The sequence below is a fragment of the Cryptomeria japonica genome, chromosome 4, assembly GCF_030272615.1.
Source record: "Cryptomeria japonica chromosome 4, Sugi_1.0, whole genome shotgun sequence".
Classification (NCBI taxonomy): domain Eukaryota; kingdom Viridiplantae; phylum Streptophyta; class Pinopsida; order Cupressales; family Cupressaceae; genus Cryptomeria; species Cryptomeria japonica.
Window position 1 is genome coordinate 622,895,072 of NC_081408.1, and position 26,577 is coordinate 622,921,648.

Sequence of the window (26,577 nt, forward strand, 5' to 3'; positions counted from 1 at the left end):
ATGAATTGAAATTGAAACATATATGAGCATTCAGTTTGATGATAATTCAGTTGTATACAAATAATAGGAAATGATGTATGTATTTTACTCATGCAATATGTAATTCGATATCTAGTATTATCATAATTGGGGATCGCCAATGCTGATGAATTATTGAGTGCAAGTGATGCAGGGACAAGTGAACAAAGTTGAAGGCGAGAACATGACTCAGGTAGAGTTGTTTTTAGCTTATGACTTCGGTAGACTAGGGGAAATCTCACACACCACAATAGAAAAATTCTTTGTGCAAATATGACTTCATCAATGCATCATTGTTTGAATTGTGACTTCGTCAATGCTTATTTTTAAATTGAAATGATTTGAGTTAAAATTAGTCGTTACGTTGATTTCATATTTGAAAATGTCTAAAAGTTGAAAAATTAGGGTTAATTAATTAGCGACTTAATATTTTTATTTAAATCTGATTTAGAATGTAAACTTTATGTCAACATGATTTCAATGGTATGAAGTTGATTATTGTTTTGTTCGTTGGAAAATGAGTATTATGGTCTTGTCGATTAAGTAATTGTATGTGAGTATAAATTTCATAATAAGTTTAATGAAATCGATATATATATATATATATATATATATATATATATATATATATATATATATATATATATATATATATATATATATATATATATATATACATTATTGAATTATTTATCATAAGAAAATCATATTAGAAAGATTTTCTAATATGATTTTCTTATGATAAATAATTCAATAATGTATATATATATATATATATATATATAATTGAATTATTTATCATAAGAAAATCATATTAGAATTTAATTTTTAGTGAACTAAAATGCAAAGTTTTTAATTCTAATATGTTATTGTTAATATTAACGTTATAATTCAAAAGGTAGTAGATGTTTGTTTCAAAAGGTGGCGACGGTGGGTATTAGTCGACTAGTGGTAGTTGACAAGGCCGACCTACCGACTAAGTAAGTGAATCACCCCACGTGACCGTAGATCAACCCACGTAACTGCAGATCACACCACGTACAACAGACCACTCCTCGACCTTAGTTAATGGCTTGTAACCTGCGAGAGGGAGGAGTTAATAGGCACGTGCTACCATGGAGATTAGAATTGCAAATTGTCCATGATCCATGGAGTTAAGTTAGAAAACCGCAGACTCCATGATGATGGAGGAGAAGACCAATGATTTCTCCACTATCCGAGGTCGATCACTACAGAAGTTATTACTTAGCCTTCCACCTCTCCAAGATGTGTAGACTAGAGAGATTGCTAAACTGGTAGCACTATGGGAAAAGGAAGACGTGGAATACTTAAAGCTTAAGACCGGTCGATAATGCAGAAAAGACTTCAAATTGATAACAATAACCGAGCCTTAGACGTAGCAGATATCATAGGGAAATATATAATAAATATAGGCATAGGTTCGATAGGTAGGGGAGGAGAAGAGATAGAAAATAGCAAGTGGATCAGATAGAAATGTATTAAGTTAGAAGAGAGATTAGAGAGAGATTGCATTTTTGGAGTAGAGATAGAAGGATAATAGAAGATCTGTGAGAGAACTTTTAAGCCATCAAGGAAGAATTAGACCAATTTAGAGGAGGCACGAAAGAGTTCATTCCAAGCCAGTCTCAAGCGTAAGGAGGTAGGAACTTTATTTCATTTTGGTTATTTTTCAATAAGGAAGGTTAGTGAAATAAAGCTATAGTTGTAGCATAAGATTTTATTTATGATATTCCATGTTTTTTTGTTTTATTGAATTTGTTTTATTAATCCTTGAATAGATATAGAAGGAAATCATTAGGTGGAATATATATTGAAATAGTTAAGATATGCAATTTTATTGTTTAAGAATTGTGAATAATGTCAATGGGTTAGGATAGATTTTCAATTAAAGAATGTGTACTCAAATTTTACTCATTTATATGAAAACAAAATCATACTTGTGTTACACCTTCTTCTTACTTTGTATTTGTTCGAATATTTTTGATGAACATATATTTGCTTATCAAATTATGAAAGATTGTATTCATTTAGGTGAAAGTAATGAAATAGTGTTTAATTTATGAAAGTGATAGGGAAGATGTTAGATCAATTAGTCAAAAGGTTGTATTCTTTAAATGTATTCTTGTTTGTGAGAACCAAGCTAGATAGGCTTGTGTATAGAAAGTTACCTTCCGGGACGGGTGCCGAATATGGAATCTTAGAGAGAATAGTTGTTTTTTCCAACTATTTATTTTTGCTATGCATGCCATTATACTCGGTCGAGTAATGAATTGAATTATCCATTGAAATAGATGGAATTATTTATTTGATGCTCTCTACCATATCCTTGAATGATAATGCTTGTTTCTTAAAAGAATTAGAAAAATGAAAATGCTTGTATCATCTAGGCATGCACCATATTCCCTCTTATGTTTCGAATTCTTTGGTTAAAACAATTTGTGCAGGGTCGGGTATTCTCGATTGACCAAGAGTTTTGCGGAAGCGTAAGCTTCAAGGTTGGGCTAAAAATGCTTGAATCTTGTTCTCGTCTTCATTCGATGGACTGAAAGGAAGCGACTCAGATTGGAGATCGATGGATGTGTCTCACTTTCTTTATGTTTGTATAATATTTAAGGCAATTAGAAAGCCTAAGTATGGTATAATGATATGTAATAAGAAATTTGTACCTTCCATTGTATATGAAAATTCTATTTAACTCTTTGATATCTAGGATTGTTTTATCAATTTATTAAACTTGTTTTATATTGTATATGAAATAGACTTCTTAATTGATCTATGAGTTTATTTATAAATAAAGAATAGATTATGTCATATAGAGTAATTTACATCTTTATAGTTTGGTATCAGAGCCAAAGGTTGTATAACACTACGACCTATGAGTCACTTCGCAAGTTGAGTATGGAGAATAATAGTTTTGTGTTGAAACTTACAGAGATGGTGCGAACAAAATAGACGGCTTGTAAGTCAGTAGCTGGGTATGGTCACTATCTAAGGGTCAAGAAGGATCCTATATCTCCTATTATGCCTGCTATGGATAACCATCCAAGTGGAGGATGGATCAGTGAGGAGGAAAATGTTCCTCCCATAGTGAAACAAGTTTCTGAAGAGAAAGAAAGTGTTGAGATAGGAGTAGGCCCTATCAAATCCCTCGATGAAAAGACTATACCTATAGAGGAAGAGGAGCCTGAGTTAGAATAGTCTCCAATTAGGCCAATAGTGATTAGCTCCAATGAGTCAGAGGAATATTCTCCATTGAGTGATAATGAATCTGAGGGATATACCCCACTCAGTGATGATGAGTCTGAAGGCTATACCCCCCTAAGTTCTAGTGAGTCTGAAGGATATACTCCCATGACTCCACCAGAAAAGTGATGTATTATGTAATAACACTTTTATTATCAATAAATAAAGATGCCTTTCTTTGTATAATAAATTGAGTTGAATGTTATGTTTTTGTATGATTCCTACGATGATAAATATGTACTTTTGACCTTAGTTTATATTATAAACTTGGATGAAATAGATTTGCAAATTATCTAACTATGTCTTATTATAGTTCTATATTGTTTCCTTCCAGTAGTAAATATGGATATTAATCTCTATAGTTATATTCTAAGGGTAGATTTTAGGAAGCATTGATTAAATATAAGTTATGGAAATCCTAACTTTGTAAATATTATTCTTTTTCGCTAAGAAATATTAACATTTACCTGATGCAGAAATTGTTGAATAACAATGGGCTCAAGGACCACAAGGGTTGGGTCTAGTAATGGAAATGAAAGACTGGACCAAATCCTTGATTTACTGAACTAGTAGAGTGCCAGAATGAATGAACTCAAGCAGGAGGTTTGAAGGGTCGGAGAAGTCTGACATGAAGCTCCAAGGGTTGAAGAACAACCTGATAACCAAGCAAGGATTGAAGAAGAGCTGGCGAAGGACTTGAAAAGAATATCCCCACCAAATTTTGATGGAAAAACTATTGGTGATGGTGTAGAGGCATGGGTGATAGAAATGGAAAAGTATTTTGGTCTCCGCAACATGTCCAACGAAACCAAGGCAGTTTGGGCTTCTTACCAGCTTTCTGGTGAAGCTGTTACTTGGTGGGATAATGAAAAGTCCAAAAGGAAGTTGAAACCTAGAGATATCACTTGGGAATTATTCTTGCAATCCTTTAGGAAGAGGTGGCTTCCTCAGTTATTCTTCGATAAGAAGATGACTGAATTTTCGAACCTAACACAAGGTGGCATGTCAATAACCCAATACTGGGAGAAGTTTACCAACCTTCTTAAGTATGCTCCACAATATCAAATGGATGAGAGATTTCGAATCCAAAAGTTCATCTTGGGTTTGATAACTCATATAGGAGAAGAAGTGGATATTCATAATCCACTGACTATGGAAGAGGTATTTGAGAAAGCAACCAAGCAAGAGAAGAAGTTGTAGCAGTTGGGGAACTTTCGTAAAAATGTGAATAACAGACCAAATTTTTGAAATAGGAATTTACAAAGGAACAACAACGGCAACAATCAACAAATAAGGAATCTAAAAAGGTGACCCAACACTCAGGAAAGAGGAAGAGTGAATCAGGATGGTAACAAGAGAGCAAATAGTAACACCAACTTCAATGTCTGACAGAACTTGGACAGAGTTAGGTCAGGTGGCAATTCTGGACCTAGGGACGGGTGTTACAACTATGGAGGAAGTCATTATGCCTCAAATTGTCTGCAACGTACCCCTGCACAAAGAGGAGAAAATCAACAAGGAGCCTCTCAACATCAGATTCACGTTGAAGTTGACAATTGTCAAGCTGGTTTCCAAGCCTCACCTATTCAGATGACGGGTAAGCTTTTTGGGCAATCAGTTTCTATTTTAATAGATAGATGAGCTATTGAATGCTTTATTGATCCTAAAGTAGTTTCTAGAATATCTATTAGACCTAGTTATATTTCAAATGCATGGATGTTTCAATATGGAAATCAAGCAGAATGGAGGGTAGATACTTGTCTATTTTGCAGTGAACTAAAACTTTCTAGTTTCCAAACCCAGGTTAACCTTTATGTGGCACCATCAGGATCATATGATGTGATCTTAGGTATCAACTGGTTAACTGAGCATAAAGCCATAGTAAACTATGAGGATAAGGTCATCAATTGCATTGATGATTTTGGGAATTCAATTGAAATTCTTGGGTCTCAAAAGCCTCTTGAATTGAGACACATTTCAGCAATGCAACTCAAGAAGGCCCAGAGGAAAGGATGTTCCATAATTGTTGTCATGGTAAATGATTTGGATAGTTTTGAGAAAAAAACTAAGGATTATCCTGTCCTTACAAAGTTCCTGGATGTCTTTCCAGAAGACCTTACCAAGTTACCACCTAAGAGAGTTTTATTTTTCTATAGAACTCTTATCGGGAACAGAGCCAAAATCTAAGGCTCCATATAGAATGATGACAATAGAATTGTATGAGCTTAAGGCTCAATTGCAAGAATTTCTTAGGCAAGGATTTATTAGATCAAGTGTATCCCCGCGGGGTGCACCAGTGATCTTTGTAAAGAAGAAAGATGACACTTTAAGGTTATGCATTGATTATAGGATGTTGAATAAAGTGACTATCAAAAATAGATATCCTTTGCCAAGAATAGATGAATTGTTTGACCAAATGAAAGGTGCAACGGTATTCTCCAAGATTGATCTTTGATCAAGATATCACCAATTAAGGATTAAAGATGAGGATATTCCTAATGGAGAAGGGACCATAACTAGCTTGAAAGAGCATCCAAAGGAGGTGGATAATGAGCAGATGCGCTTGTGCTTGGCTCATCCAATGACTGAGAAGATGCAATTCGTATCACAGGAGTGTGAACAATGGGATTGAGGAGAAAATGAATAGTAGTAAATTTGCCAAATGCACCATCAAGAACTTGTTCAGAAAGACCCTCTCGAAGATGATCAAGCATCATCTTCGTATCCTCAAATCCTTGCATAACACCAAGAAGTTCTATGTAGAAAGTAAAATAGCCTAAGTCATGAAGTTGCATGAACCTACCAACAAGGGGGTGATCCACCAGATAAATAATACGAATGTAGGAAACTTTGCAAATGCTCTAGTGAATAGATATGGGGTTGAACATACGATTTGGCAATGACTATGACCATTTATGTGTCCAGCAAGATATCCATATATATAGTTAGTTAGAAAACAAGATGCCACCTCTAAGAATAGAGTAGTAAAATTATCTGAAAAGCATTTCCCTCCTATAATAGCTCTGACAACCACATCTACATGATCATTTTGAAGGATAAAGAATCAACCCAATTTTTCGTAGTCGTTATATACACCAGAGCTTGAACATTCCCGCCCACTGACACGGTGGCAAGGAAATTCACCACATTTTTTATAACCTCAGTATTCCCTCTGAAACCACACAAAGAGAAAGAGGTGGGAGAGAATACTGAAAACAAAACATATTTAGTAAAATATTCCCTCTGGAAAGTACTAGGCATTGCCCATAAATCATGAAGCCGACTGTCCAAAGTGAACCAAACATGAGCCAAATTATGAATTGAATGAAACTAGCTTTTGATGCACAAGAAAGATTTATTGAACATTTTCCATCTATTAAAAATCATATTGTGAACTGGGAGAATTGTCCACTAAGGACCTGTAAAGTACACCAAATAGTTAGAAAAAATGATGTTTGGGATAAATTGTAATCTGTGGCGAGCCAAAAGGATCCTTCGATGAGAAATTTTATGTTACTTCATACGTGAGTCATAAAACCAAACTTGTCTAAACCAAGATGCCAGCCAATTCTGTGAAATCGAATAAACATGACATCATTAGAGAGTAATCATGGGGAAAGGTGGGAAAATCTAGGAACTAATTCATCTAATAACAAACAAAAACACCATCGGTCACTTACAAAAGCCTCATCACACTACTAGCTTAAATCTTTCTCTAACCTTGACCTAAAATCCAAATCAAGCAAAATATCTGATCCAGTGAAAATTTTAATTGGTATCTCTTCATCAATGACTTTATTTGGTAATCTATTTACACAATTGTTAGCTAATGTGAAATTTGATACTGAACAAATTTATTGAGTAGGGAAAGAATATGGCCGTAAATTTAATTTAATTTTCAATAATTCACTATTTTATTTATGACGAATTGGATTGTGACCATCAAGTCTCCTTCACTGCACGCTCTTATAGCCAAATCTAATAGCAAGGTCTAATTCAAAATTGAGTGTCAATAATTTTGAAACATTGTTTGTGTCACTATGAAAAGCCTTATATGCTACATTTAACACCTTCCTGGACTCATCTCTAAAATTGACTCCAATTTCCAACAAATTTGGATTACCATGACAAGCTCCATCAATATTCAAAATTCCTAATTCTAGGGGGGAATGCATTTGTCTTGCTTTTTGAGAAGCTTGGAATCTATTTGAGGCATCGCTCCCTTAGAAGGAGGAGGTTTAAGTGCTTTCTATCTCTTCTATTAGAAACCTAAAAAATCCAATTGAATCCTAAATTTAAAGTCTACATTTTGCCCCTATACTTTTAAAAAAAGATTATTCACCCTCATAAATTTCCATATGTCCAAGTCTTCCACATTTATGTTTCATAAGTTTTGAATTGTTATAAAACCCTTGTCAAAATTGTCATACTAGATCATAGTTACTTTATCACCGATTCCCGCAACCTCGCAAGTATCGCAAGTATCATATCCAAGGATGGTTGAGAAGTCGCAGTATGGTGGTAAGAAGAAAATTGCTAGAGTAATATGCTGCATTCCCGCGACCCTTCATACTCAGGTTGTCTACATTTTAGCAGGATGGCAGTAAGAAAGGAGAAAGAAGGAAGATTTCCAGTATCCTGCAAAAGTTATTAAACGCTTGCTTGGCATGCTTGTGGGTTAGTGGTATGAAAGGAGTTACTTTAAAGGGCTCACCACTATCCCGTGGAACTAAATGTTCAATTTATGGGTCATATGGTGGGGATGTTGTAAAAAGAAGTGTTATTAATATGTCCCCACAATCTCATAGGAAGCATAGTAGCGGCATGTAAGCTATATGTGGGTTGGTAGTAAAAGGTTATATGGTACCGCAGTCCTACAAAGGTGATAACCAAGGTCAAAGACATACTTGCGGTGTTGCAGTAAGAACCACAACCCCACAACGAAGAAATTTGTCTAGCCAGCCAAGTTGCAGTATTGCAGTAGACATAAAAGGTGGTGGAAAAAGGATTTCGAGCTTGGAAAATCCTAATGACATTAATTTAGAGTTAATGTTGGAGCTTTAAATTGAGCAAGTTGATGAGCTTGGCACGAGGGAAGTAAATGATGAAGTGATATTTACAGTGTACAGAATTCATAACTTCATTCACTCAGTCACTTAGTATTTGCAATAGAGATCATCAGAATTCATAGCTTCGAAAACATCAACGGGGGGATGAGGAGGATCTCATTAGGAATGCTGCAAATTATAATGAGGTATTGAAGATAATAGAGAGGTGGTATATAAGATACATGAGGAACACAAGAATAAAAGAGCAGATGGCTCATAATCCCTTCATGGGAGATGCTACTAATACCATAGGCAATAATGAGGGCTATCTTTGGTGAATATCGAGATGTGGATATGATTCCTTTGCCACATGAAAGGACAAGGTTGGTTGAACTCCAAATCCAGCAAGTGGAAGAGTAGGAGCCTAGTTCTCCCCCAATCTATTGGTTCCCCAATTGGTCCTACTTCTCCTCCATCATCTCCCCCACTTGATTTTGACATGAACCACCATACACTTTTGTTACTATTGATAAATCATTGCTACCATTCTAAGAGCCCCTTCCAACACCAATATTACTTATAGAAGCTGCAATGAAGAAGCCAATGGTTGCATCTTCATCTTCAAGTGGGCAACCATACCAAATTCTAGAGAGTCCTAGAGTTGTGACTCCTTTGCATACATTGTCTTTGGGCAAAGATATCCTTTTCCAGTCTTATCAAGGATTTGAATTTCAAGGGGAGGCACCTCCACCTCTACATAAATTTGACACTTGATTGGGTATTACAATTCAAGACACCTCTGAGAAACGGGCCCTTGACACTTTCAAGCTAGGTGGAGATCTTAGTGAAGATATAAGGTTCAATGCTTGTGAGCAATTCATGAATGGTGATGATTTCATTTAGACAAAGGAGATCTAATAGTTCATGATAAAACATATGGTGGATGAAATGGAGAGAAGAAAAAGTATCAAGATTGATAGATTGAGGGAGAATGAAAGATGAACTCCTAAGAGTTGAAAAGGAGAAATTAGCTATTATGACTCTTGAGTTGGGGAGGCAAGTAGTAAAGGGGAGTGGTGTTATTCTCCATGAAGGGTGGAACATCTCTTCTGTAATTGCATTTGATGCCTTGAGGAGAAGGCGTGGCATTGACCTAGATACTATGGATCTAGAATAGAGGAACAAATTGCTTTCTAGAGCCATTTTTGATGACCATCTAGATCAGTTTGTTATTTGGTGTTTGTATCTAGTTACAAGGAGGCCAACACTAATTCACGAAATGGATCAATTGTTTGGAAACCTAATTGTCAAAAGGGTGGCTGATACTTTTTCTACTGAGGCCACAAGCATGACCATACATATGACAAGATTTGCACATAAGATGGCAATAAAGGCTGATGAGGAAGTTCATAGTTTGAGGGACAAGGTAAAATCACTTGAGGAGCAATTATATTTAGGACCAACATACAAGCCTCATGCTCTACAAGAGTATTCTTCTAAGGAAGGAATAGGATTGAGAAGGGACCTAGCTCAGGCTAGGTTGCATAGTTCAAGAATAAACAATGAAATTGATATGTTGAAGATGGATGCCTCAAGGATGGAGAAGAAGGCAGTTATAGAGATGACTCAATATTTTCTTGAGTCTAAGTTTAATACAATTTTGGATCATACAGATGCAACATGGGATGAACACAAAGAAGTCTTAGGGTTTTTTCAAGAGCACTTAAAATGACAGAAGCTCCTTGCTTTCTCTCTGTCTCATATGAGCACTAACAATTATAGTATTGGAAATTGCTTTGATTCAACCTCTTCTTCCCCATTTGTGTGACATCATGATGCAATTTAAATTACAGTTTGAGTTGATGAAGCAGTTTTTCATCAATCACAGAATGTATACATAAAGGATTAAGTCTGAGCTTGGGAGCTTTCAATGCCTGGTCACATGTCACATGCTAGCCTTGTTTGACAAAGAAAGGAGTAGCCTTGAAGGAAGAAGGATGTTGAAGCTGAAGTGATATTGGAAGATAGAAATGAGGACTACATTGGATCCTATATTGCTTGACATCTTTACTGATGAGACATAGATCCTAAAGAAGTTGGATTCTTACATGGATGTACTATCAAGTTTTGATAGTGGAATGACAAAGATGGGGGTAACCAAGAATGAGATAAATGATGAAGACTACTAGCAACACATTGGAAGACTTCAACAGTGCAAGCAAAATGGATTAGGAGCCCTTTGATTCTCTTTTCTCTCTTTATCTACATTTTGAAATTTTTTTTATTTTTTTATTTTTTTATTTTATTGCTTCCTCAACAAGTAATTTTGAAAGGAATATTGTATTTTGATTAGGTGATCTATTCATGATATTTTTAGAGAACATTGACTTTCATCTTATATGTTTAATGCATATCTTTTTAAAAAATATAGTAAGTTTCTCTTTGTCCATGTGCATTTAATAGGTCTGCAAGGTAATCTGATCCTCTAGCTTGATAAGAGAGTTCAAGTGGAGAAAAGATGAATTCCAAATCATCTACAATAGCTACCAACTACAGAGAAAAGAAGGAGAATGTCTATCTCTATTAGGAAATCTAATTTTTTTTTTGTCTTATTCTGTTAGGCAGTCACCTAACACTTTTTGGAATAGTAAAAGGTCGTAAGCTTGTTGCATCCTTGTTTTTATATAAAAGGATATTCAAGGCCTTGTGTCGAGTCTCTAGGTTCATATTAGAAGAATTATTCAAGCATTGTATAATATTTTTCACTAAGAGTGTATCTGCACTCAAAAAGTGGCTAGGTTTTGCAATATAGTATTGTTATCAGTTTCATCTCCTATTTAGCAGTCTCTTTGCAAATGGATATGTGATAACACTTTGCAGTTATAAAAGAATATTGAAATGAATTTCAATTATTTCCATGTTTTTCTCTTCACTTGTGCTCCTAAATCTTGTTCAAAATCAATATATCAAGGATTTTTTATTTTGCTTCTACATTGTGTTGTTGAATTTGTATGAATATGAGCTTCTTCTAAAGTAAGAGATTAAATTCCTTTATTCACTCAAAGTGATTTTATAGAGAAAAAATTGTTAAGTAACAATTGGGGAAATTTATTCATGTTATGACTAATATAATATGTTAGTTATATAAGGCAAAGGATATTGCAGAGCTTGCATATCTTATATTGTATTAATGGTTCATCTAGCCTAATAGATAGGCACTGGTCATAGGATTGTATTGCTAGGCCATGGCAAATGAATTTAAGAAAATTTATCAATCTTTATTGATTTTTTGTTTTATGAATTTAAGATTCAAATAGTAGGACAAATTGGTTCTCATAATGACTCAGAATATACAAGTTAAGGATAAAAGCCACACTGAGTAAGCTCAAAGATTTCTCTGATTCAGTTCACTTTGTACATTGAAAGCATATTTGTTGCAGTACTAAAAAAGAGAATTAGGATTATTGAAGTATTGCTTTTAAGGGAGACCCACCTATGTCCAACAGAGCATAAAGTGTAGAGAAATTAAATAATTCCTTATCCCTAGTTATTATTTTTTCAATTTCCCCACTGATCCAAGTCCTTAAACATTGAGGTTGGCTTCTCTTAGAGGATTTTTGGAAGAATCAGTTGGAAAGACCAATAGAGCCACCGAGCTAGATTTAGCATTAGATCCTCATTATCTCATGTCCCTATAAATTCAAAAAAATAGTTGATAAGACCAGGTAGCAAAGACTCGCCTTGGTCTTACACATTTTTCCCTAATTTTTTGGAAGATAATTTGGTAGTATTTTCTAATTCAAATACCATTCCATGTGAAAATATATCAATTCTATGTTGGCCTAATGGTGATTTTATTATGACATCCCTATATATTGGATCCCTCTCAATTCATTTTGATAATCTTATATCATGCCAACATTATCATCAAATCAAGAGAAATTCTTATTCCTTAAGAGAAAATCCAATTCAAGGAGCAACAAACTACATCAAGGCATATTTGACTTATGTTTTCATGATAGATTTTATGTTATTTATCTTAAGAGAATTGTATCACTTATCCTAAGAGAATTGTATCACTTGTTAAAGGTATAATCATCTACATTCAAGCATTTTAATTCCAATTTTTGCCTCTACCCTCAAAAGGAATTCTTACAATTTCATTTCTATTTCAATTAGGGTTGATTCCAAACCCAGGGTTTGACCTAAGGAAAACCCCTATACACAATCCCCTTTCTTTACTTCTTGCGTGCAACTACGGTTACCCAACGAAGCAAAAGACCTCAGACGATATTAGGAGCCTAGTATAAACTTGCTCCCAAAATTTGAACGACTTTTTTGAGACCAGTGTGCTAGGAAGCACCCCTATCCTTAGTGTTTTTCACTAGTTATTCTATTGGTATTATTCTTATAGAATTGAGGTTGGATCTATTGAGTTCATCCTCCTTTTAATGTGATACATGTGAAAGTTAAGTCATTTCCTGGTTTACAAAGCATAACTTGTGAAACCCTAAATTTTGAACCATTACAAGAACCAATAAATTAAAAGAGGGGTAAATCCAATAGATCTAGCCATAATTTAATTGGAAAAAGGGCTAAGAATATTGATGAGATTTACCAATTTTCTATCTCCCCATTTTGAGTTGAAATTTGGATGTAAATTATGTAGTTAGGGAAAGACAATGGATAATTGAAGAGGAACAATAAGAACAGACTTCTATAGGTAGCGGACAGAGCCACATATAGGGATATGAGTAGAAAAAGAGAACCATAATATGTTTTATAATTTTGAGCTAATTTTTCAGGACTGGGTAGCTGGGATTGCTCTGGTCCTTCAATTTTCACTCCATCAAAATAGAACCCTATTCATCGTTGTCAGCTCTATCGGAATCTCTGAGTACAAATCTTAGGTAAATTCCCCATGCACAAAAAGAGAGGAGAAAGGGTTGTGGATAAGAGTTTTCTTTTAGTAAATGCTAGGAGATATACCTCGGATTTGTAATGGTTGATAGAAAGGTTGATGATGCAATTCTTTTTGGATGTAATCACAAATGTTGGATGTAATAGCATGACAAACACATGTTCATGAGAAAGGAAACCTTAATATAACACATATTCTTGCATTAAGATTGATGTAACTTTGCTCCATAATGCTTGAAGGATAAAATGTTACCTTGAATGTTTGAAAGTGGTTAATGATGAACGTTCGACAGATGCACAAATAATGGGGTATTTCATGAATGATTAGTCTCTTCTAGCTGAAAATCAATTGATAGGTTTTTATATATAGAGTTCCCTAGGTAAATTACCGATTAGGTCAACCTCCAATGGTCAATTGTAGCCACAAGGGTATAAATCCATCGGGGAGGGAGAGAGCCCACCCAGATTTAAATTAGTTCTTGTTTAACGGGGACAAGGGTGGTGGAGGGTGCCCTGGTCCTAAAAAATTAGGACTAACAAAATAAAAAATGGGGGAAGGCGGCTCTAGGATGGGCCTCACTCAGTGGTGTCAATAAGTGACATCAAAATTGGAGTAAGGAGGACCAAAACAGACCTAGGGAGAATGGAGATAGGTCACACTAAATTAGGAGTGCAACATGAGGTGTGGATTGTACCAGTTACAATTTACAATGCTACAAATATTATGAGCTTGATTGAGCTATTATACCCATTTGAGAAAGAACAAACTTTTATGTGTTTTCACAATTACATCTTTACTATGCTTTTCTACATTCTTATCCTTCGACTCGCGTGCATATTTATGATCAACACATGACATTTACTATACCATATAGCATAATCTTGCCTTATTATTTTAATATTTATATATATTTTTTATGTTCTTAATATGTAGATTGGATTCTCTACTTATCATTACATTAGGTTGTCCATATGGGAGAAATCACTTCGATGTGTACTAGAGGATGATCACAATTTACACTATCAAACTTGTATGGCCTAACCACATTCTAAGAGGAACATCACCTAATTATGCGTTTGGTCGGGCCCACAGAATCCTTCCGTTTCCGTTTATGCGTTTGCGTTAATCGTTATTGTTCCCTTTTCTGTCCACTATTACTCCTATTCACAACTCCCGCCCAAGGTACAGTTTTTTGAAACTGTTTCTCCCGCCCCTGAGAACCCTATATGGAGGTTTCACACGCAGGTAGCTTGCATTTGCACCCACACTTCCAGACTTTGCCAACATGGGAGCTTTGGAACAACATATCGACATCCATCTAATCGTAATGGACGGCAATTATTGTCAGACATTATAGTTGGAAATGCCCGGATAAGCATGAATACAAAAATGTGAATAGCATGGACAAGGCGCACGAATTTCTTGATCAGATACCTCAGAAACGTTTTGATCAAATACGTCAAAGAAATGTGGTCTCATCAAATCCTGTAAAAGCAAGATATGCACAAAATGCTTTTGTTGAAAAGGATTTGGAGACTTTCAACCAGATGAGATTGGCAGCTGTAAAGCCAGAGTCTGCAATCTCTGCCAGCATCCTCTCTGCAATCTATTTTTTGAAAAATTATTAAATGGAAAAATTTTGATTTATTTTTATTTTTCATTAAAATATTTGAAAGAAGATATATTTTATAATAAATATTAAAATTTATATATTATAGTGAAAAGAGTATAGCATATATGATTATAATTGTTCAAAATTATTGTTCAAATTCAATTAAATTGTTTTTTATTATTTCTATATTAAATTTAAGTCAAAAGTATAAACTTTTTTAAAAAATATTTAATCTTTGTCTATTATCTTTTCATTGTTTTCATTCTTGTAATTTAATATTTATTCTACATAATAAATCATATAGATAAAGTTGGTTTCAAATATCAAATTGGTTTTGATCTTAAAAGTGACATAAAACACTACTATGGTATTAATTAGGATGAAATAATAAAAAATAAATGTAAATTTAAAAAAATAAATGGAATTGATCAAATCAAATAAGAATAATAGTGACACATAATTTGAATGTTCCATATAATATTTTAAGTTGTTAGGTATAGAAAATAGATTTATCTATATTTATAATGGATAAAATTATTTTCAAAGTTGAAGTTCACTATAGGTGAATCCCATATGCCTAAGTTAGGTTTGTGTAACATAGAGTAGCTCCATGACTTACAAATATATTATATATAAGTGTATGTCCATAGTTAATTAATTTATCTTGAATTTTACTTTGTTGACTGTTAAGGATTAGTGGTATTTAAAATAATTTGAATAAATATCAATTAGAGTGACTTTATAATAATAGAAATAATAAAAGACAATAATATAAAGTAGTGCATATGTCTCTAGTGAATGATTTTGATGTAGATTAGATTCCTTTTAATACTCCAATTATGAAGGTTCCTTTAGTGAATGCTTCTTGAGTGCAATTTATTGTGCACCAAATATCTTCAAATGAAATGACATAAAATATTATTTCATAATAATAATAATAAACTATTATTTCTTGAAAACTAGCTTCGTATATTTTTCTCCACAAGAGACTAATCTCTTCAGTTTCTTTAGTTGTTATTTTCTCATTGCCTTGTGTGTCTATGACAACATTGTTCAATCAATTTGGGGTTTATTGTATATTATATAAGCTCTATGTATGTATGTCCTCATATTATATATTTTTTGTTACTTATTGTTTCTATTTTATCCATAAAATCATGTTAGATCATCTTTCATCAGGAACTATGCTAATAATTTCAAGAAGAGCTATTGAAATTTTTTCAAGGATTCTTATGTCCATGTATGTTATTGTTAATAATGTTGTAATATTTTTTAAACAAAGAGCCTACACATATCAAAATGTATGAAGTTCTCACATTTGTAAAAAATAGTAGTTAACTCTCTACCCCAACTGAATCGATGTCAACTAATCTATCAATTTTTACTTTCAATATTGGTTAAGGATCAATCATGTAGATACTATATTGATGCAAGTAGTAATAAAATTGAAGTTCAAAATATCATCTTTTGTAGTGTAGGCAATAGTGACTTATGATTATGGTTTCATTGGTTTAACTTCAATCATGAGGAAGAAGAAGAGAGAAGATAGTAGAAGGATAAGAATGGTTCATAGATGGGTTACTAAGCTCTAAAATGGTGTAAAAAGAGCAAGGGTTTTGGGAGTAGAGATAAGTCAACAAAATAGAAAATAAAATACTAAAATTATTAGAAAAAAAAATACTCCTCATTTACTATCAAATGAATGTTTTTGATTGAGAAAGTAGGGAAGGACCTTGATCCCAACTTAAAACAATAAAAATATAATTAAAAATAATGAGCTATACTGGGCTCACAACTAGTCATAAACCAAAGCACTAAAGTCTATAAAAAAACCAACAAAATACTAGTAAAACATCTCTTATTATACCTTCGACCTCTCCGAGATTTTCTTTTGAGCATCCATCAAAACTTAATTTTATCCAACCAACCTTAGGGGGAATCTAGGTGGAATTTTTTCACTTGACAATTTTAAGCCAAATGATATTAATAAGACCATGAATAATTCCCCAATTTTGTTTGATTCTTAGATCTAGAAGGGAAGGCATATTTTTTGGAGTAACAATATCACTTATATTCTCCTTAAAATTATTTGGTAAATGCTTGAGAATAGCTCCATACTTCCACTTTTTGATATCTGAAGAAGTGATTATTTCCTTTCTTTCCAAAGGACCCAAGCAGTGAAGGGGGGACTTTGTTTCCATAAATATTGTATAATGTTATGTGAGAAAGGAGATTAGAATACCAATTGATCATGAATTTATTTAGAGAATTAAAAAAAATCAATAGAAATTGATATATTGAATTAAATGAGACCAAAATTTTCTTGAGTAAGAGCAATGAAGGATCAGATGATCAATGCCTTCTTTAGTTTGGTAGCATAAATTGCACCAGTTTATGAATTGGAAACAACTTTTTTGCAAGTTGTCTATTGTTGAGATCTAATAATGAGCCACGGTCCACTAGAAGCAATTGATCTTAGGGATCAGATGGGGGTTCCAAATTTTGTTCTGGTTAAATTTTTGGATTTCATTATACCACTCTTGAAAGGGATAGGCAAATTTTACTAAGTTTCCAAAAGGGATAGGAGTATAGATACTTTCATCCATCCTTGAATGAAAACAAAACATAATATTGTGTTCTTTAGGAGCTAATTTTTTTTAAATAGGATTTGTTGTCTATAATTCGTTGGAACTGAATCTCCCATTATTTGTTCACGAAAATTCTTCCTTTTAGGTCTTTAGTCCTCCCAATGAATATAATAATGAAGGAATCTTCCATTTAGTCTAGAGAGAATCTCTTTAAGTTGATTAAAATTTCACTTTGAAGTCAAGGGGGAACTTCCATCTAAGTGTCATTCCAAAATCAATTATATTTCCATCTCATATCCTCCCTTTCTCTCCTTTTCTAAAAATGTTTCTAGACTTAAGTATGTTGCCAAGGAGACTAATTTTTTCTTATAATAGGATAACATTGGAATGAACAAAAAAGAACCTGGAAGGGGGATGGGATCATATAATAAATTCTAAGGAAGAAACCATCAAGATAAATTTTCAAGAATAAATCTATTTCATAAAGTTCATCAATCTAGATTTTTTATAAAAAAAAATTTTCCTTGCATACATTATATAGAAACATATATGGTTATGATAAAATTCCATTTTAAAACAATTTTTGTCAACACATAAGTCTTTGGACATGATTAAATGAATCTCCCACTATAAAATTTAGACATGAATCAAGTACAAGAACTCAATCACGCCTATTTTCCTCCTACCCACCATTACAATGAGGTATTAAACCTCATATGGGTGTTGTTGAGGTGTGTAGCCATTCAAAGGTTTTCAACCCATTTGATTGGTGAAAGGCTTCTACCATATAAGAACTTTTGTAGCTAATTTCTAGAACTAATATAAGGAAACCATGTAATCAAATACATAGCTAATCTAGGAAAACTATGGCATCCACCACTCTGCTAACCAAGAACTTAAAATCACTATTGATCAATTGACACATGCACAAACATGCATATAAATAGACTCACACAAGTCTTTGAACATTTGAGTCATAATTATTCAACATAGGGGCTATAGAAACTTCAATGAGACCTAGCAAATGCGAAGGAGAAAATACCATGACCACAAATGTAGCACCTTGCTATACCAAAGAAAATTTATTTAACTTTAAACTAAGATAGGAATCATCCTACGAGTGCCTTGATAATCAAGGTAATCAAGGTAACACCTCATTTGTGGAAAGACACGCTATTGAACTTGTAATTGAGATAGAAGATAATCCATTTATACTAGGATGACCATCATTTAGACATTTGATTCACCAAAATAATTGTTAGGATTAATAATAGTATCAAAGATACTGAGAGGGGGGGGTGAATCAGTATCTAACCGGTTTACATAATATTTGACCTTATTAAGTATTTTACATTCCAAAACAGTGTACCAATAAATAAGAATTAATGCAGTAAATAGGAACAATAAAGACAGCATAGAAAGCACACCATAACACAAGATTTTAAACGAGGAAACCCGGTGTGGGAAAAACCTCGGTGGGATTTGTGACCCACAATATTCACTCACTAGCCAGTGAATGGATATTACTTACAATGTGGTGCCTGCACATGCAGGAAGGCCGACCGCCTAGAGCTCACTACTCAATTTACAAAATGGAAGTCTCACTGACTTACAAAATGGATTATGAGAATCCAAAATAATGTACTGCTACAATTCAGCATATTCTATGATAGGTTCAATACCGGTTTAAGTTCATACTATAACCATAAACCTTATACAAAATCTGCATTAATATTCGCTCATCACTTCTACCATATCCATCATATGTCCATATCAAAATGATTTACAAGATCTCATACATATATGAGTTTACTACAATATGTCATGTCGGCTTTACATAAGATATTTACAATTAAATACAATAAACAAAAGTTTGTTCCTATCGGCTGGGGTGTCGATATACATTGTTGTTGCTGCCAGTGAAGTGTTTGCCGGTGCCGGTGCCTGCTAGTGGTTTACCAGATGAGTGCCACAAGGTTACTTGAAGGTATCCACAAGGTTGCAAGGTTGCCATCAATGACAGCACCTTAATTCTCATTAGAGTGTACAATGCCAACAATAAGCACTATGTTACTTTATTCATGAATGACCATAGAGCTATTCTTTTTATAAAATGTCATCCATGCAAATCCATTGAGTCTTGAAGGATGATGAACTATTTATTCCATAGAATATTACTTGTCATTGGATCACATGCACATTGTGCTACAATAGATCAAACTCATATACAAGAATCCCAACTTATCCATATGAAATACTACTTTATTCTCTATAATATTTTGAATATAAGATAAAATAGATTCTAATATAAAAAAAAAATCAATAAAGACTCATTTTCCATATATATCTATTAAAATATCCTAAATATCACACATGTTGCCTTAAGAAAGGTAAAATTATGAAACTATCTATTTAAGATTTATATTTCATATAACACATTATCATTTGTTGTATTATTAGAGCAAGGATAATAGACAGAAACTGATTTAAATCACAAAACAATTTCATTATTGCATATTGTATATAATATACTACCCATCTAAAACAAAATAATTAAAATTGATGTCATTCATTCTTCTTGAGATCCATTTCATAGCTTGATAGATCGATTTTATAGCTTGAGAAGCAACCTAGCTCTGACAAGGTTCTAAAGCCTTTTCAACAAACCCTTTTGTTAATACCCTAAGATCAAATAGTTCCAGTAGAAATGTGCGCTTTGAGGCATTTTGTCAAACAGTTTAGGTGCCTTGTCTATGCTTCCGCATTTTGTATAAATTCTATACTCAGGACAACTCTATTATTGTTTGTTGGCTCTATCAAACAAAGCTCATTGCTTGTCTATGCTTACACATTTTGCATACATGTTTGCCAATGCAGTTGCAGCTGCAACATCTGCTAAACTCATTCATTGTGAGATGGATGTACATACCCTATTCCAAAGCTCCTATTTTCGTTAAGCAAAGAGGATGCTGGCAGAGATACAACTGCCAATCGCATCTGGTTGAAAGTCCCCAAATCCTTTTCAACAAAAGCATTTTGTGCATATCTTGCTTTTACAGGATTTGATGAGACCACATTTCTTTGACGTATTTGATCAAAAATTTTCTGAGGTATCTGATCAAGAAGTTCGTGCACCTTGTCCATGTTATTCACATTTTTGCATTCATGCTTATCAGGGCATTTCCAACTGTAATGTCTGACAATAATTGCCCTCCATTACGCTTTGATGGATGTCGATACGCTATTCCAAAGCTCCCATGTTGGCACAGTCTGGAAGTGTGGGCACAAATGCAAGCTACCTGCATGGGAAACCTCCATATAGGGATCTCAGGGGCGGGAGAAACAGTTTCAAAAAATTATACCTTGGGCGGGAGTTGTGAATGGGAGTAATAGTGGACGGAAAAGGGAACAATAATTGTTAATGCAAACGCATAAATGGAAACAGAAGGCTGTTGTGGGCCCGACCACCGAAGTCAGCGCTTCGAGTGTGCTGGTTAAGCCCGACCGAATTAGAATCCTAATTTATTTGGAGAAAATTAGTTTATTCCTCTAACCTTCGAAACAAGGGTTTCTTTGTTGAAAGAGGTGGGTCACTGCCCCTATCTACGAAGCAAAATGGCTTTCTTGTTGAAATAGTTGTGTCGCTGCTTCGATCTGCAAAACAAGAAGATTGAATCCCCTCGTGGTAGACTCCAATATTTCTAAAGATAAGCTCGAATGATACAACATATCATAGAGATTAAGAAGGCGATTTGTTTTTTTTTGGCTTTTAGTTTTATTAAATAAAACAGTTTTTTAAACAACAGCTCCCATATCCAAACTCCAAACTGCTACGTATAGATAAAACAGATTTCTTGTTTTTTAGTTTTAAAACAGTTTTACCACTGCTTTTAGTTTTTAGTTTTGTTTTAATGCTTTTTCTAATTGGTTGATGATCAGCTCTCTCTCTATATATGAGAGGCTATGCAATTGTATTTTTTTCCAAGTTTTTGGTGATATGTAATATAGTTTTATTTCTGGTTATTTTAGTTATTCAACAAAATTAGTTATCTTTTTCTTATTTGTATTTGAATTATATTTCTTTCATTTGGTATTAGAGCAGGTTGCAAGAGTTCTAATTGTGCAGGTTGCAGGTTAGAACAACAGTTATTTTCAGATGGCTAATGGAAAATATTTAGCATTTCAGCTTCCATTGTTTACTAGAGAAAACTATGATTATTGGAGTATCAAGATGAAGACCCTAATTTTATCCCAAGATCTCTGGGAATTTGTGGAAGGTGGATACACAGAACCTGTTGATCAGAATACATTCAATATATGGACACCACAATAGAAAAATCAATTGAAAGAAGATAGAAAGAAGGATAACAAAGCTCTTTTCACCATTCAATCTACCTTGGATGTCTCAATTTTTCCTCGAATTGTCAGTCTGACAAAATCAAAGGATGCATGGGAGGCTCTACAAACTGCATACCAAGGTACAGATAAAATCAAATTGGTAAGACTTCAAACTTTCCGAAGAGAATTTGAAAATTTGAGGATGAAAGAATCTGAGTCCATTCATGAATTTATTACTAGGACTCAAGGTATAGCGAATCAACTTAGGACTCAAGGAGAAACTATATCAAATCAAAATATTGTAGAAATTTTTTTGAGGTCTCTTCCTCCTAAATTTGATCCAGTAGTAATTGCTATTGAAGAAAGTAGAGATCTAACTACTTTCAAAGTTGCAAAATTAATTGGTTCTTTGCAGTCTCATGAAGAGTGCATGCAGCGTTCTATGGAAAGTTTTGTTTAAGCTTTCCAGTATTCTATGAATATTGAGGAAAAATCCAAATCTCCTCCCTCTCATATTGCTAAATTTCAAGGTGAATCTTCTGGAAATAACAGAGGAAGAGGTAGAGGAAGAGGAAGAGGAAATAATAGAGGAAGAGGACGAAGTTCTATGGATGGAAGGAGTATTCAATGCAGATATTGTGAAAGATATGGGCACTATGAATCTGAGTGCAAGAAGAAGAAATCTGACTTGAATAAGTCAAGAGCTAGTTATGCAGAAGAATCTTTTGATGCAAATAATTCTACATTCTTTGCATGCAATTTGGCAAAAGAACCCCAAGAGGATGTTTGGTTCTTGGACAACGGTTGTTCAAATCACATGAAAGGTAAATCTGATTTCTTTGTAAATTAGATGATTCAATGAGAAGTAAAGTTAAATTTGGAGATGATAAGGAGGTTGATGTAATATGAAAAGGTACCCTTGCAGTCAAGACTAAGCAAGGAGACACTACAAATATCCATAATACTTTCTTTGTGCTAGAATTACAACATAGTCTTTTGAGTATATTACAACTTCTAGAAAAGAACTATAAAGTTGTATTTGAAGATAGCTGCTGCAAAAATTTTGATAAATCTAATATCATCATCTTGTAGCAAATACTTATATGATAGAGAATAGATTGTTTCCTCTCAAATTGGTTTCTAGTAAGTTGCATGCACTAAAATCAACCATAGATGATTCATGGTTATGGCATCAATGATATGGTCACCTAAATTATCAAGGGCTAACATTGTTGAATAAGAAGAATATGGTGAGAGGTCTTCCTCCAATCAAGGCAAAAGAAGAAGTTTGTTCAGGGTGTGCCCTTAGCAAGCATCATCGAGACAGTTTTCCGGTGGGAAAATCTTGGAGAGCCAAATCTCCTCTACAACTTGTGCATGCTGACATTTGTGGTGATATGCAAGAGTCATCATTGGGTAAGAACCTTTATTTTTTGACATTCATTGATGATTACTCTCGTCACACTTGGGTTTATTTTTTGAAGCAAATATCTAAAGCCTTTGCATGCTTTAAGAATTTTAAAGTACTAGCTAAAAAAAAAGTGGGTATCCTGTCAAGATACTCAGAACAGATAGAGGGGGGGGGGGGGTTTACTTCTAATGAGTTTTCTGATTTTTGTGCTAAGAATGGCATCCAAACACAACTCACTGCCGCATATACACCTCAGCAAAATAGTATTGCTAAAAGAAAGAGCCGTACCATTATGGAAATGGCACGAAGCATGTTGCAGACAAAAAATCTTCAAAATAGTTTTTGGGGAGAAGCAGTTGCCACTACAGTGTATATTCTCAACCATAGTCCCACAAAAGGAGTTCAAAATTTGACTCCAAAGGAAGCCTAGAGTGGTCACAAGCCTTCAGTGGCTCATCTTCGCATCTTTGGATGTTTGGCATATGTGCATAATCCAGTTCAAAAGTGGAAGAAGTTGGATGCCAAATCCCAACTTAGTATCTTTGTGGGCTACTCTACTACAACTAAAGGCTACAGATTTTATAATCCCAAGACAAAGCAATGGATAGTTAGTTGGGATGTGATTTTTGATGAAGGGGGAGTATGGAAGTGGAAAGATGATGTGGAGAAAAATCCTTCAATAATCTTAAACATGGAAGATAACAGTGTTCCTCCTCCTCTCCCCACAAGCTCAAGTGGAAGTTCTAGCTCTAGTTCCAGTCCTCCAAGCTCACCTAGTTCTTCAAGTAGCACAAACTCAGGTGAAGATTCACCTCCAGCATTCGTTCCATGAAAGGTACGAATTTTAGTTGATGTTTATCAGAGGAGTACCAATATAAATCTAGTTGCTAATTTTTATGTGTTTAGTACAATTAAAGTTGAACCCTTTGTGTATGAAGAAGCAGTGAAAGAACCTGTATGGGTTAATGCTATGAATGCTGAAATGAATTCCATTCATAAGAATAATACTTAGGAATTAGTTCCACTTCCCAAAGGTAAGAAGGTGATTGGTATGAAATGGATTTACAAAGTAAAATATCATGCTGATGGTTCAGTAGAACGCCACAAGGAAAGACTAGTGGCTAAAGGGTTTGCACAAACTCCTGGAGTGGATTATGCAGACACTTTTTCTCTTCTGGCTCGACTGGACACAATCAAAATTATATTGGCTATTGCACCACAACACAAGTGGCCAATATTTCAAATGGATGTGAAATCAACATTCCTGAATGGTTACATAAATGAGGAAGTTTTTGTAGAACAACCTATGGGTTATGAAGTTCCAGAAAAAGAACACTTAGTCTACAAGTTGAAGAAAGCCCTTTATGGGTTGAAGCAAACTCCTCGTGTCTGGTATTATAGAATTGACAGTTATTTCATGAAGAAAGGATTCAATAGAAGCCACTCAAAGCTTACCTTGTATCTCCAACATATTGGTAATAATATTCTTATAGTTTGCCTCTATGTTGATGATTTGATATATACAGGTAATAGCAAAGCTCTCATGGAGAAGTTTCAAGCAAATATGAAACAAGAGTTTGAAATGTCAGATCTAGGACTTATGCACTATTTTCTTGGTGTGGAAGTATAACAAACATCAGAAGGTATATTTATTTTTCAATCCAAATATATAGCTGATTTATTGAAGAAGCTTAACATGGTGGCATGCAAAGCATTTGCAACCCCCGTAGCCCTTGGTGGAAAACTAACCAAGGAAGATGTTAGTCCGAAGGTTGGTGCAACTTAGTATAGGAGTTTGGTTGGTAGCCTCATGTACCTCACAACTAGTAGGCCTGATATTATGTATGTTGTGAGCCTCGTCTCTTGATTCATGCAAGATCCACATGAGTCAAATTGGCGAGCTGCTAAAAGAATTTTGAGGTATGTGAGTGGTACATAGAATTTTGGCATCCAATATTCTCCCACTGACAAGTTTGAACTAGTTGGTTACACAGATTCAAATTGGGCCAGTTCAGTGGATGATAGGAAATCTACATCTAGTTATGTTTTTTCTTTTGGCTCTGGAGTTGTATCCTGGAGTAGTAAGAAACAGGCAATAGTAGCTCTTTCTTCAGCAAAAGCGGAATACATGGCAGCTTCATCGGCAAGTTCTCAAGCAGTATGGATAAGAAGGATACTATCAGATCTATATTTTGTTCGTGAGCATCCAACCACCATCTATTTTGATAACAGTAGCACTATTGCCATGACAAAGAATCTAGTGTTTCATGCTAGAACGAAGCACATAGAGATCCGTCATCATTACATTCGTGACTTGGTTCAAGATGGACAAGTGGAGTTGTAGTTTTGTCCTTCATTTGAACAAGTTGCTGATATTTTTACTGAAGCTCTTCCAACCGCAAGTTTTATTGCCTTCAAAAATCAGTTGGGACTCAACTCCATTGATCATTCAGGGGGAGATTGAAGATAAGCTCGAATGATACAACATATCGTAGAGATTAGGAAGGCGATTTGTTTTTTTTTTTTTCTTTTAGTTTTATTAAATAAAACAGTTTTTTAAACAGCAGCTCCCATATCCAAACTGCTACGTATAGATAAAACGGATTTCTTGTTTTTAGTTTTAAAACAGTTTTACCACTGTTTTTAGTTTTTAGTTTTGTTTTAATGCTTTTTCTAATCAGTTGATGATCAGCTCTCTCTCTATATATGAGAGGCTATGCAATTGTATTTTTTTCCAAGTTTTTGGTGATATACAATATAGTTTTATTTCTGGTTATTCTGATTATTCATTCAGCAATGAATAGAATTAGTTATCTTTCTGTTATTTGTATTTGAATTATATTTCTTTCAATTTCTGGGTTTAAGAAAAAAAAAACAAAAACATGTTACCTAATGTAATTAGGCGCTTCTATATGAACTTTGAGGAGTAATGCTTAAGATTGCATAGAAAAATGGGCGTAAAGGTTTAAGGTATATTGTTTTACAATTTCATGCAAATAGAGAGAAGAAAAAATTTCAATCCATCAAATTATATGATAGGCTATAGTGAAACGACTATAAGTATTCAAAATCGAAGTGAGTACACTGCATTTACTTACGGCATTCACGGGCTAAGGTTGCCCTAAATTCTGCCATGGCTTTCCTAGAAGCTCGACTAGATTCTGGGGTAGTATGCTGCTACATGTCATCTTGATTCTCCATTTGAAATGGTTTCTGTACTAGAAGCCTCCTCCAGCTCTCCACCTCAGGAGGTAATCCTAAAAGGTATAGTGTTGGCTGGATCAAAATTGCATAAGGAATTGACTTCCATGCTCTCTGACACCTCAGCATATCCAACCTTTTCAGATTTGACAAGTCGTTAATGGTTTCTGGAAGGC

The 26,577-nt window shown here is 34.2% G+C and overlaps 1 protein-coding gene across 1 annotated transcript; it reads left to right on the top strand.

Annotated features, from left to right (window-relative positions):
- Positions 1-4,050: 4,050 nt before the first annotated feature.
- LOC131875260 (uncharacterized) lies at positions 4,051-4,923 on the top strand. The gene is made up of 3 exons (XM_059219333.1): positions 4,051-4,443; positions 4,536-4,589; positions 4,675-4,923. Exons 1-3 carry the CDS (start codon positions 4,051-4,053, stop codon positions 4,921-4,923), a joined length of 696 nt encoding a protein of 231 aa, XP_059075316.1.
- Positions 4,924-26,577: the final 21,654 nt, after the last annotated feature.

Excerpts from the sequence above, each read along its gene's own strand:
- LOC131875260 (XM_059219333.1), top strand. The coding sequence starts at position 4,051 with ATGGAAAAGTATTTTGGTCTCCGCAACATGTCCAACGAAACCAAGGCA. Across the intron at positions 4,444-4,535 it reads ATCCACTGACTATGGAAGAG|GAATTTACAAAGGAACAACA; the intron begins GTATTTGAGAAA and ends TTTTTGAAATAG. Across the intron at positions 4,590-4,674 it reads CAAATAAGGAATCTAAAAAG|AACTTGGACAGAGTTAGGTC; the intron begins GTGACCCAACAC and ends AATGTCTGACAG.